Source organism: Apium graveolens, chromosome 11, assembly GCF_009905375.1.
Source record: "Apium graveolens cultivar Ventura chromosome 11, ASM990537v1, whole genome shotgun sequence".
NCBI lineage: Eukaryota > Viridiplantae > Streptophyta > Magnoliopsida > Apiales > Apiaceae > Apium > Apium graveolens.
In genome coordinates, this window is record NC_133657.1 from 2,958,371 (window position 1) to 2,972,461 (window position 14,091).

The window sequence follows — 14,091 nt, forward strand, 5'->3', positions numbered from 1 at the left end:
TATATCAGTTTGATCATCAAAATTATCGGGGTATTATTTGAATCACTAAAATCATAATAAATATCAAATGGATACCTCAATATAGGTGCTCGAGAATTAAAAATTATTTTTATAAATTTCTATAAATTTTTCTTGAATCCTATTATAACCAAATAAAAATATATTAATTCTAGTAGTTTAATAATATAGTGAGATTTTTAAAAATTGATCTACTATTTATTTTTAATTTTATAGTTATATATTTTGATTTAAATAAAAATAATTAGTAGATAAATGTTTAAAAATCTCATTATATCATCTAAAATAATAGGAATTCATAACTTTTCATTTGTTTGTAATATGATTCAAGAAAAATGTATAAAACTCCATAAAATAATTTTTAATTCTCGAGCACCTATTTTAAGGTATTCGTGTGATATTAATTATAAATTTAGTGATTTAAATGATATCCCGTTAATGATATATGGTTTTCAGAGTGACCACTTTGATATTGAACCCATCTCCAAGCTATTACAAAACAAACTATTACATAAACGATTGTATAAACTCTTGACTTAATCAATTATGATTAAAATTGAGGTGCCACAATACTTTTGCTCAATAGCAAACAATTCCATAAATTACTGCTGCACTCCAGAATTTGAAATTGAATAATGCTTAATGCAGAAACGATCTTCCAGTCTCGAAGGAGGATTTATTCTGTCCATCACCCTGGCCTTGACATAATCTTTGTAATAGAATCCTCTGTACTGTGGTGGCTCACCGATCTCTGTTGTAAATTGTGGCAATGGCTCTACCCACTTGTCCCCGTCCAAATTGTAAAAAAACGCATATGAATTTCTGGTTGTTCCTTTTGGTCTTACCACCCTGTGTGTTGCACTCTTAAATTTGTTGTTGCTCAATACCTTTACTCAATCAATCCCCGTCCAATGTAGCAATTAAAGAAAGCAAAATGTTAGATGAAGAAAGTAAGCAGATATGAAGAGGCACCAGTTAAATATTTGAAATAGGAACTCTATGCACACGATTATGTGGAAACACAAAATGACCAAATTAAAGCAGTAAGGTTGAGACGGGTGAGATTTTAGTAGGTAAATTAACGCCCCAAATGGTGAAAGAATCATCGTATGCCCCCGAGGATAGATTGTTAATAAGAGCCATACTTGGCGGTAGGGGTCGAGTTATTGATGTGAGATGGATCAAGAAAAGGGGAGGTTCTAGTTATAATCCAGAAACGATTTGTGTATATATAAAGTAGCTGCAAGACATGGTTTATCATATATTGAAAGAATGCATACCTGGATAACATCACCTACATTGACTACTAATGTGCCTGGAGCCGGAGGAATCGGGATCCATTCACCATTATGGAGTACTTCTAGACCTCCAATATCATCCTGTAACACAAATGTCACCACATTTCCATCTTCATGTTCTGATTTCCCAGAGTTTCCGATATCAGACGCTGGTAAGTAGTACAATGACACTAAAAAGTCAGAGTTCCTGATATTGTTGTAATTTTTCAGGAAATCTGGGGGCAGTTCCAAACACTCATTTATAATGTTCTGTACCAGAAAAGCTAAGTTGCTGTATCGAGCAAACATGTCCTCCAATACTCCCCTGTCAAAAACTTACAATTTCAGTCTTTCAGATATGTCCTGGCATAGAACTCCACAAGTTTTCTTCCACATATGCAGAATATAAGTAAAAGAATTGCCAAATACAATCTCAGACTGATAGAGTAATATGCTTTTCGTTTTTCTTGTTTCATGGTTCAGTTGACCAATTAATCGGTAGACCGACGCCAGTCTCGATTAATAAGGGGTAATCGGGTCAAAAACGAAGTGTTTTTTTAAAATTGGTCAAAACTCGGGTGAGAATTGAGACAAAATTAATTGGTCAAAAATTTGGTGTAATCAGTCGAAGTTGAAAAAAATTAAAAAGCTAAAAAAAACTAAGTTAACAAACGATATATTAATTGTAATATATATGGTTATAATTTATTTTGATTTATCGTAGTTTTACGTGAATTCCGCAATATAACAATTTATATGGTATTTCTAAAAATTTATCAATTTAACGGTGTTTAAATATATTCATATATTATTAATTTAATAAAACAACACTCCAGCATTAATCGACTCGAATGATGATGTCATTAATTAATATAAGTTGTCTCCGCCAACTAATTTTGATTTCCGTTATTTAGAAGATGCTTTCGAGCAAAGAAGATGATTTTAGATTGTTGCTGATTATTAAGTTAAGGTTTTCAGAAAATTGATGATATAAGTCAATTTTGCGATCGGATCCTTGATTTTGTTCTAAATTACTGAACTACGTCGAAATAAATTTTTAAAACCATATATCACTACTTGTCATGTATTCATTACCTTTCCAAATTACATAAAAAGAAATATAAAAGGAGGCTTAAAAGTGATGATAAGAATTAGAGCCGGTAATTTAGTACACGGCACGATAACACGACACGAAAACGACACGAAAATAACGAATTTTGGTTGACATTTTGAGTACGCGTACACGAAAGTATACGGAAAAATTTAGTTTCGGTTTTGGGTTTACCCTTAAGTACACGAAACGAAACGAAAGTACACGAAATAAATAAATAAATAAATATATTAATCATAATTATATGAATACACATATCTTACAATAATATTTTACATATAATTTTTACGAAAAATAGATTTAAATTTAAATTTCACAAGACTTGACTGCACTTGAGTTTGTAAGACTTGTTGACTTAAGACTCGACTAGTAAGAACAAAATATTTAAATATGAATTATTTTTATTTTTATTTTATTAATAAATTTAAATTACATGAAACACGACACGAAACGTACACGAACACGAAATGAATCATTAACGATTCGGATTTGGTTTAGGCATTCATGACACGAAACACGAAAGTACACGACACAAAAGTATACGAAACGAACGAATTGACAGCTCTAATAAAAATAAGGAGGTAGTAAAAAAAAGTAAAGTTACTTGAATTGAGGTGGGTTTGGAGGCAGCACATTATGAGGAGAACCGGCTTGAAAAATGGACAAGTACTCGTTCTTATCGGGGGAGTGAAGAGGTTGCTTACTAAAGCCAGCAGGCTTAGGAACTCCAGGACCAGCAACGCACTTGATCTTCTCCTCCTCCGGGTACTCGAAAAATGTCTTGGCAAGTTCAAGTGAGCTGTTCATCAGATCCACTGGTATGCCATGGTTAACTATTTGGAAGAAACCGTATTCTCTGCATGCTTTGCTAATCTCTTCTTTAACCACTTTTCTACTCACATGTCGTCCATTGACTAAAACATCTTTAGTTGCAGTTGCAGTGATCAAAGGAGAGAGATCTATTGTTGGAATAGTAGTACAACAACAACTTGCCATTGGCCTAACAAATTTGTTTTTGTTATACACTAATATTATATTTTCTTCTTTTGTTGGTGCAAGTGCTTATTATAAATTGTTAATTACGTGCAAGCTGGGATGTCTATCAGATACTAATTCTAAGGTTATTACACATGACACGTAGGAGTTTTTATGATTTTACAACATATCATTTTGCTTTGAAAATCTTGATCCCTCGAGGGTTTATACCAGTGTTCCGCTAGGGTACCTTCGAGAGATTAATCGGTAAGTCGGAGATTAATCGGACCGATTAATCGGAATATTAATGGGAAGAATGTAAATATTATTTTTAATTTTTATAATTATATAATGATCAATATGTCAAATATTTGTTTGAAAAAATAAATTAGAATGATATTAAACAATATATACACATTTGACATGCGTTATGTACTAATTATTTAGTTTACAATATTAACTACTTCTTACCAATACTTTATATTAGAAATTGACATGATATTGTGTGAAATTATGAAATTAATGAATTAAATTATAAAAAGGTAAAAAAAAATTAATTATTTTCCGCCTAGACCGTCTATGACCGATTTTTGACCGCCTAATCCCGATTTTGACCCGATTTTTTGAAAAAACGTCTAAATCACCTCCGAGTCGGGACGTTTTACCACCGCCTAGACCGATTTTTAAAACACGGGTTTATACGCTAGCTAGCTCCTTGTGATCTGTTTACTTTTCTCCGTTTCGGTGGGGTCTCTCTCATTCTCATTCATAATTTAAACCAACCTTCATGTATTAATTTCGATTATCTCTTTATCAAATTCATACTGTACCATTTTTATTTCACTTCGGTCTTATTTGTAACCCTAAAATTATGTTAAACATGTTATAATTTATAATCATATTATTTAAGTGTCTCATTTCCATAATTTTAAATATCAACTCCCATATTTGAAAGGCCATGTTTTATTTTTTATTTTTTGCGAATTTTCATTTCTTGTAGACTGTGTTTCGAGAACTAACTACACGCAACTACTACAAGTATTGGATTTAAATTCTTTGAAAAAAGAACATACTCATTAAAAACTTTGTTTAGTTGCACACGGGGATTAAAAAAATAAAATAGTGAAAAGTTGAAAAAATAAATAAAATAATGAATTTATTAATATTTTTTATATAATCGATATAATGAAGGTGAGTAGTGAATGTGATTATCTCTTATATTATAAAAATTTTAATATTTATGAAAAGAATTGAAATATAAAGAATTTAACAGGAAATCTAAAAATGGTGGGGAATAGTAGTAGATAATAACATTTGAAAGAAAGTGGTGAATAAAATTTGGCGAAGGTCCGTGTACGCAACACTTTTGTATATTGCGTTTGAATTATTATTGGTTGGGGCACCTAAACTGGAAAAAACTCTTGCAAGAAAAGACCACGCTGGAAAAGACATCTGCCTCCATACTTCATAGAGTTCAATTATTTAGAGAGTTCAACATAGTGTGCACAACTCTGTCTTGGATTAAATACGCTGGTTTTGAGCTCTTGTACCCCTTATGAAAGATCAATAAAATATGCACAAATAAATAATTCTCTCGGTTATACTAGTTATGTAAATATGTACTAGCCTATAACCCGTACGATGCATAGCCTATTATAACCTGTGTGATGCATAGACTGATTATAATATTTGTAATTTTACTATTTTGTTATTTCATAAAACTAAATTATATAAAAATAATGCTTATATATTATTAAAATTAATAAAGTTAAAATATTTACGTATTATTTTATATGTATTATATATTATTGAAAGATTCAAAATTTCAATAGTTAAAATTTTAAAAAGTCTTTTCTTCTCCTGCAACCTATATGGCGGTGTAGAACCTATACAAAAGTGGAGTCTTGAATATAAGTGTATATTGATGATTTGCTATTTTTTTTTAATTTTTCCTTGATTTTATTATATTATAATTTGAATTAATAAAATTAATTTTAGAAGTATTTGATTTCATACTAAGAAAGAAGTTGAGTGCTCTTAAATATCAAGCTGGATTATAATTTATAGAGTTTATATCTATATTATATACATGATTTATTTATTTTAACTAAATAATATTTGTTTAAATTTTTTTTGGAAGTTATTAACAAAACCGATCAAACAAAACCATGTTTCGCTTATAATAGTGTAGTATAGATTTTATTATATTATAATTTGAATTAATAAAATTAATATTAGAAGTATTTGATTTCCTACTAAGAAAGAAGTTGAGTGCTCTTAAATATCAAGCTGGATTATAATTCATAGAATTTGTACTTATATTAGATACAATGATTTATTTATTTTTATTAAATAATATTTGTTTAAACTTTTTTTTGGAAAATGTTAACATATTTTTTAGGAAGGTGTTAACCAACCGAACCAAACGAAACCTAAGCGGTTTGGCTTAGTATAGTGTTAACCAACAACAAACGAAATCATGTGGCTTATACTAATAGTATAGTATAGATAGAACAATGTAACTAGACCATCTTCATCCCTACATATTTCTAAAATAGAGAGACCGAAACTCTGATCCTAAAACATTTAACGATAAAATTCTACTAAGAACCACACGCTATTGATTCCAATTGTTGTTGGAGGAATTTCGTAACAACATGAAATCGGAGGTTGCTAAAATATTAGAGCATATTTCGTATGAATGTGGCTATTTTTCGGGAATTAGGATTTATAAAAAATAGGGTGGCTGGACTTGGGAGGTGTCTCGATTTGTCTCGTTGTATCGGATCCCTTTGCCAAGATGCCTGCGTACCAATTTATATTGGATCAAGCCTACGCAGCTCTATGAAATTGGGCTTATCCCTAAGAGACTTTAGGGATAAGTTTCGTTAATGTGCTTGATTACCAATTTTATTTGATTTAATCTTGGCGTTGTGATATCTTTCTTGATTTGAAAGATATCGTTTCGAGATATTTTCCGTAATTAATTGATTGTGATTGATTATTCCTCGTTTCAGGGAGAGGATATTTTTGGGCAATAAGTAATCAAATATTAATCAGAATTAATAATTAATAAATATTAGAAATTTGGACTATGTCAAATTATGGCATAACACCAATCACCTACCCAACAAAAATAAACCTCAAGCAGTAAAATACGTACCACTTTACAATAGACCACTGCACAAGTATCAAAAGTTAGATAGTTTTTAACTGATGATTATATTATTTAGTTGTCTTCATCATCTTCACCTTTGTCATCGGCACCGTCTTCATCATCGTCATCTTCAGAGTCATCACTGCCATTTTCCTGCAAGAGACCATCTTTATTCAGTAACTATATATAACTGCAGGGGCTGATACCTTCTCAGACAAGTAGATATTACATAGGTTCAGGGTAAAAACAGGTTGCTCACTACATCTGAAATCAACATGATAACAAACAACCCAATGTGACTACATTTTTGTCGGGGAAAGGGGAAAATAAATACTAAGATAACTTACAGGACATGTGTAAGCTTCCAAGATAACTTACAGGACATGTATAAGTTTTAGTCTATTTTAACATTTTCACATGATACCTGACACCAGACTTAAGTCCTACATAACCATATGCATCCGGTTTGGTTCGTCACATACACATTCTAAAGTCTGTGTGCGCAGGTGTATTATTCTTTTCGTATTTATGTAGCGTAAAAATTAATGTTACAGCAACTCTGTTGGGATTTTAATCTAAATTATATGTTTACTCCATGTTTTAATTATTTAGGCTAATATTTAGTCACCTAGTTAGTCACCTAGTTAGTCATGTAGTTTAGACTTGGTCATTTGTTTTAGTTGAGCTATTTTAGAAGAGTTATGGGATGATGGGAGTGTTTGAGTTTTTCAAGGAGAAAGTTGCTTATTTGTAGCCATTATCTTTATTAGTCTATATATTAGACCTGTAAATTGTTTTTTTTCTCGGAGACTTAATAACAAAATGTCTTCCTAGTTCTTTCAAAATAAGTGTTCATTATGTGTTTATTACACGTGCTTATAAATATATATACATTAAATCTGTTCTTATATTCTACACTTGGTATCCGAGCTAGGTAGTTTATGCCCATGTACATGGCAAGGAAAACAAGCATGGACGTGCCAAAAATGAATGAAGGTGTTGTCGGACTCAGTTATCCTATGTTGGCCAAAAATAATTACACCGCGTGGTCATTAAAAATGAAGGTATTCATGTGGGCACAAGGCGTCTGGGAAGCTATTAAGAATAGCGACCCAAAGGGTGTAACTGATCCAAGGCAGGATAATGTGGCATTGGCAGCCATTTATCAGGGAATTCCAGAAGACATATTGTTGTCCGTGGCGGAGAAAAAGACAACCAAAGAGGCTTGGGATGCTATCAAAATAATGTGTGTCGGAGCTGATCGTGTTCAGAAAGCAAAAGTGCGGACTCTTAGGTCCGAGTTTGAAGCTCTCAACATGAAAGAGACAGAAAATATTGATGATTTCTCCATGAAATTGAATAATATTGTGAGTAATATTCGAGCTCTGGGAGATAAAGTGGAAGAGTCCTGTGTTGTGAAAAAATTACTATGAGCAGTCTCACCAAAATTTCTGCAGATTGCTTCAACTGTTGAACAATTTGGTGACTTGGACAACTTGTCTGTTGAGGAGTTAATCGGGAGGCTAAGAGCTCATGAAGAGAGGATTCGTGGACATATTAAAGATAATGGAAATCAGTTGTTGTTAACTCAGGAAGAATGGAAGGCAAGATCCCGTGGAGGATCATATAATAGAAATGGTGGACATGACAAGAGCAAAATAAAATGCTATAACTGTAACATCTTTGGCCACTACGCTGCAGAATGTTATAAACAAAGACAAGACAAGGAACGGAAACAAGTGAACCCCACACATGAGGATGATGATGAACCAGCTTTGTTATAGACAGAAGTAGCATGCCAGACGGGCAAATAAGAAATGCCAGACGGGCAAATAAGAAATACCAGACGGGTAAACAAGACATGCCAGATGGGCAAAGAAAAGGCCAGACGGGCTATGTTGAAGTGCCAAACGGACAGAAAAGTTGAAAGCCACACGGGCTAGGTTAAAAGCCATACGGGCCGCTAGTATTTGTTGAGGAAAATTTAGATTAAGGGGGAAATTGTTGGGATTTTAATCTAAATTATATGTTTACTCCATATTTTAATTATTTAGGCTAATATTTAGTCACCTAGTTAGTCACGTAGTTAGTCATGTAGTTTAGACTTGATCATTTATTTTAGTTGAGCTATTTTGGAAGAGTCATGGGGTGATGAGAGTGTTTGAGTTTTTCCAGGAGAAAGTTGCTTATTTGTAGCCATTATCTTTATTAGTCTATATATTAGACCTGTAAATTGTTTTTTGTTTCTCGGAGACTTAATAATAAAATGTCTTCCTAGTTCTTTCAAAATAAGTGTTCATTGTGTGTTTATTACACGTGCTTATAAATATATATACATTAAATCTGTTCTTATATTCTACAGACTCCACTTAAGGATAATTTATTTGACACAGACTTAGAGAAAAAAATCCAAAAAACTTTCTTTCCAATTCTTAATCCAATAGTAGGCCGTACACCACTTAAAAGAAGGGCTTGGCCATAGAACTAAAAACCTTAGGCCAGAAACATGAAATTCATCTAAAAGTCTTTTGCTTCGATTATTTTGCATGTTATCATGTTATGCTAATACTTGATAGTACTTAAACTTTTCCATGGGAAAAAAAATCCATAATACTTATAGCTTTAAACATTATTTAAATGACCAGCTACAAATCACAATCTTCATCGTAAACAACAATGATACTAGGACATCTCTCACCTCCCCAATTTTTAACGTTGTCCTAGTCCAGCAATAATTTACTTTTAATAATAAAAAATGTTGTTCCCTCTTTTTCCTTCTCTTAATTATTACAATTCAAATATATTGTTATTGTAATAACAAGGGATGATGATAAAGATTGTTGTCATAAAAATGATGTCCTAAATTACTAGGACACTGTATTTTAAAAAAATTTGAAAGGCACCTGGTAGGACACTATGATACATGCTCTTAAATCACCTCAAATAGTCATAATCTCAGCCACCGGAACACCTTTAACTAGAATGCTGCTACCAACTTCAACTAAGAGAATTAGCAGGGCTATAAATCATGACCCAGTGGTGTGACACTGAATGGTCAGAAATCTGAATAGGCAAACAATTAAATACCAAGGAGCTATTAAAATTCAAGAGACTTATTTAAGAGCTGTCAACAGTACAATCCAAAGAAGTTGGTTAGATTGAAAAAGCCTGGAGGTATAAATAGTGACATCAACAGGATAATCCAAACAGGCCAGTTGAATGCCAAAGTGCGGCAGAAATGCTATTACACTAACACAAATAGTACCTTTAAGAAATACATATCTACATAGTAGGGAACTGAGTTATTTTGCATCAACCTTACTCTCATGTATGTAAATATTTTGACAATCTCATAAATTACAGTTTACAGTTACATTGTATAAACAATATAAACAAATAATGTCTCCAAGGTCTTCAAATCATTGTGCCGTCCAATGGAGGATAACTAAAATTTGATGAATAATTTTAACACATCTTACAAGTTGACTGAACATTTTCCTGGAAAAATAATTCTGAAAGACTTTCTTTGTCTCATACTTATATTACAACTACAATATTCTTTCTGGACCAAGTTTGTCCTACAGGTAACCAATTTTGGCTCCTGTCAACCTCAAATACAAACACCAGGTCATCCACATTTAGTTCCTGCACTTCTCTTTTGAACCTGTAATATTTCTATATTTTCGTCACATTCTACCATTATCTATAGCTGGAAAACCTCTCCATGTTCTATTACTTCTGTTTCTTTTCTTTTTAAACTTGTAATATTTATTATGTTTCCTAACTGAACTTATAAGTAAATTAAGGGTGATGGTGCAGGGCAAACAATTTCTATCACTTTCCATACAGCGGTCTTGTAAATATGGGGGCCCATATATTTACACCAGAAACCTTACTTTACACATACTGCCCATAAAAGTAATTGCTCTATATAGTTTTTATTATTTCGGTAAAGACAATTATAATATTAACACAGATGCAAAGTTGAGCAAAGTAACAAAATATAGTTGTTATAGCTAAAAATGCAGAAATGTGGGGTATCTAATAAAAAAAAATTAAGACGCAGAAATTAACCAAAAAGAAACATTTTTGTGTGTTAACCTCCTCATCACAATCTGTTTCATTCTCCTACAAAAAGTATCAACAAATTGGTAAGAACATATAAATATAATAACCCGTTTAGGCAAAAAGAGGAAAGAAACAAAGTTAATGAATTTACATTGGTAAAGTATGTTATAGGATTCAACCACAAATCTTCCCTAATTGCCTCAGCAACCTGGCGCAAATAAGCATTCATAACAATATATCACTGATAACTTTAAAACTTTGTACTTGTGCAATCATTCACTTTACAACATATACTGTTGGTGAGATTATAAAGTTGTATTAACAGTAGACGTCTAGAACATGACATGTAAATAATACTACGTCTACACAAGAAATGAAGACAAGACAAATATAAATAATCAAAACATTAGAAAAAGTTTTGAAGTCTGTTTACAGGTCACTGAAATAAGCTCATTAACATATTCATGTTTCAGTAAAGAATAAAGGTTAAAGACTTTCAGGATTTCAGAAGTGTTGAAGATTCAGTGTAAAAGTGTCATCAGAAGATTTCAGTGTATTAGCACTGATTGAAGATAGACAGTATTCGAAGTATAGGAATCTGAATAAATGAAGACAAGGTAAAGACAAAGGTTAAAGAAGACAACCGCAGTCTTGAAGTTATACCCACTGAAAGAAGTTCATCTATATGTTTAAGCGTCAGTGAATAATAGTGAATGAAGTATTCTAGATTTTAGTAACAATGAAGATGTTGTCAGAGTACCAGAAAAGATTCCAGTGAAAGTACATTATTGACAGTTAGGTTGTGTTCCAGAAACTTTTTTTAGAGAGAAAAGAAAAGAAATGTAAAGAATACATTTCTGCAGCTTGTTCCCGAACAACTTTTATAAAAGAAAGGAAAAGAAAGCTGCAGATTTGGGAAGAAGTTTTCTTTATTTTTGTCTCCAAAATCTTCTTCCCACTTTTGGAAAGATTAGGAGAGAAAGGTAAATTGGTTATTTTCCATTCTTTCCTTTTCTACCCTAAATTTTGGGAACACAGCGTTAGTGTTCGAAGCGATAAAGTTGCTGCAAGCTTAAAAATGTAATCATAGTTATAATACGAAGACCTGGATCGAAATTAGTCGTCTATGAATCAGACCAGTTGCATTAGGCGTCAATGGTACGTGAAAGGAATCTGAGTATTATCATTAGAAGAATTGTTAAGTGAGAATTCATATCTGAATATGAAGGTTCCATGGTTTATACAAAAAACACGGAGAGAAAGCGTGCATGATGTATATCTAAAGGGTTAAACAACGCTCTACAGAAACTAAGTTAAAGTGATCACTACCTTATAGGGGAGTCACCATTGCCACTCTATTGCTTAGCAGGAGCAAGAACCTTGAAGTATGGCTCAAAAACTAACTACTAGAGTTGGTTTTGACCTAGTAAGAGCAAGTGAGAAGAAATGAGAAAAAAAAACTAAGTCAAAAGTGCTCCTAACTCACTCTAGGTGCAAGTGGAGGTATTAGCCTTAATAAACCAAGGCAAATCTCCCTCTACACCCTAGTAGGCGCAAGTGGATCTCCACCCTAGGAGGAAGAAGTGAGCTTGAAAAACTAAGAAAGCTCCTTGTCCCATCTTGTCACCAGTGGACTTTGCTAGCTCCAAATTCTAAAGAAAAATCTTCTCTTGTCACCAGTGAACTTTGCTCCTCCATATTGTAAGGTAAAATCCCCTCTTGTCACCAGTGGACTTTTCTAACTCCAGATTTGAAGGCAAAATCCCCTCTTGTCACCAGTGGACTTTGCTAGCTCCAAATTCTAAGGCAAAATCTCCTCTTGTCATCGGTGGACTTTGCTAGCTCCAGATTCTAAGACAAAAACTCCTCTTGGCACAAATGGACTCCATTGGTTCCCTTGTAGGCACCAGTTGTTGCATTCTTGAATATTACAAGTGCAAAACTAACTCCCTCTAGGCGCAAGTAACACCAAAGCAACAACATTTATTGATTCTATCAATTAGTTTACTTGGTTAGCATTTGGCCACATATCTAATTGATATAAAATCCTACACAAAGAAGTAGAACATAATGATCAACATTGTTCAGTTTATCTTCTTCTCCAACGAGAGCAGATAAAACAAAAAACAAAGACATATAGAGAAGCTCAAGCTTATTGGATATCCGTTAAACTTCTCACCGGAGAAACGTTATAATGTCCGATTTAATTCTTCTATATTCTTAAGCGGCATTATAATCGTTCTTCGGTAATTAAATCCTTGGACAAATAATTGTAGATTTTGTATAAGATTAAATTTGTTGATTTTTGTAGAAGCAAGAACATTGTTGTTCTTGGATTGTAATCGGTTAATTTATTTACCGGAGTTTAGCAACACCCTCGAGGATTTATATATGAATATATATACTTCCACAAATATCTTGTGTTTTTTTATTTTAATTTCTTAAACACTATTCATCTCAAGAACATGAAACTCACTAATCGAACACTAAATTATATATCCGCAAAAGATTGAAAATAATTTTTTAATTAAGTGAGTATCGTATTCAACCCCCCTTATCGATACGTCGGGACCCAACATATATAAATCTCAATGTATATTAAACGGCATGTCTTGTGCCTCTATATTAGCTTTTACCTCACCATGAAACTCAGTAATATCATACTTACGCGCGACTTCAGTGAACCACTCAAGGAAGCTGCATTTACAATAACTGGTGCCCGTGAAAATTTGTTGCACACACAAAAAGACTTGCTGGATTTGTAACTGATTATCCTAATGATGCACTTTGTGCAATAAGACTTTCGAATTGAATCTATTTCGAATTGATTATCCTAATGAATTGAATCTCTTTCTCACTCTCCTCTCACTGTCTCTCTCCTTCCCCCTATCCATATCCACGCACAAATCAAATATGTCTCCATCTTCTAACAAAGATGTAAGAACCCAATTTTTTGACATCGGTAAAAGACTTTTATGAATAGTAATGTTTCGGTTTAATAAAAACTTTTGCGCCACACCATATAAGAGTTTTTAATTTAAGATTTCGAGTTGATATTGTGATTATACGTACCAAATGAGTGTATGTAAATGCTATTAGTTTTCGAAGAAAACGAACTTTGAAAAATGACCGTATCTACGAACCATCAAGGATTACGGGAATCACAATATAATTACAAATTTAAAATCCTATTAATTCAAATCCAAGAACGATACTTCAAAACATATCGAACGTATACGAAAGGATTTACACCGCGAACCGGTCGCGAGAATTTATTATGAAACCAAATAAGCGACCGAGTGAACGCGTAAACGAATAAATAAACGTATCAAACCAATCTAACTAAACTAGCTAACTATGGTAAGAAACTAACCATGGTTAAATTATTAAATAGTAACCTAAATTAGATAGCATGATGACCTAAAGTTTAGAATAGTAAACCTAGAATCTAAACTAGATAGATTAGCTTGTAAACCTAGTAAGCT

The 14,091-nt window shown here is 32.6% G+C and overlaps 1 protein-coding gene across 2 annotated transcripts; it reads right to left on the minus strand.

The window, feature by feature from the left end:
* Nucleotides 1-464: 464 nt before the first annotated feature.
* LOC141697676 (flavonol synthase/flavanone 3-hydroxylase-like) lies at nucleotides 465-3,460 on the minus strand. 2 transcript variants are annotated; one of them, XM_074502168.1, is made up of 3 exons: nucleotides 3,011-3,460; nucleotides 1,317-1,620; nucleotides 465-905 (listed from the first exon to the last, which is right to left on the minus strand). In XM_074502168.1, exons 1-3 carry the CDS (start codon nucleotides 3,400-3,402, stop codon nucleotides 621-623), a joined length of 981 nt encoding a protein of 326 aa, XP_074358269.1. In that variant the 5' UTR covers nucleotides 3,403-3,460; the 3' UTR covers nucleotides 465-620. The 2 variants fall into 2 exon arrangements, with proteins under 2 accessions (XP_074358269.1, XP_074358268.1); XM_074502167.1 differs by having other exon boundaries at nucleotides 1,299-1,620; nucleotides 3,011-3,454.
* Between the last annotated feature and the right edge of the window lie 10,631 nt (nucleotides 3,461-14,091).

Excerpts from the sequence above, each read along its gene's own strand:
- LOC141697676 (XM_074502167.1), bottom strand. The coding sequence starts at position 3,402 with ATGGCAAGTTGTTGTTGTACTACTATTCCAACAATAGATCTCTCTCCT. Across the intron at positions 1,621-3,010 it reads CCAAACCCACCTCAATTCAA|GGGAGTATTGGAGGACATGT; the intron begins GTAACTTTACTT and ends AGTTTTTGACAG. Across the intron at positions 906-1,298 it reads ATGTAGGTGATGTTATCCAG|GTATTGAGCAACAACAAATT; the intron begins GTATGCATTCTT and ends GATTGAGTAAAG.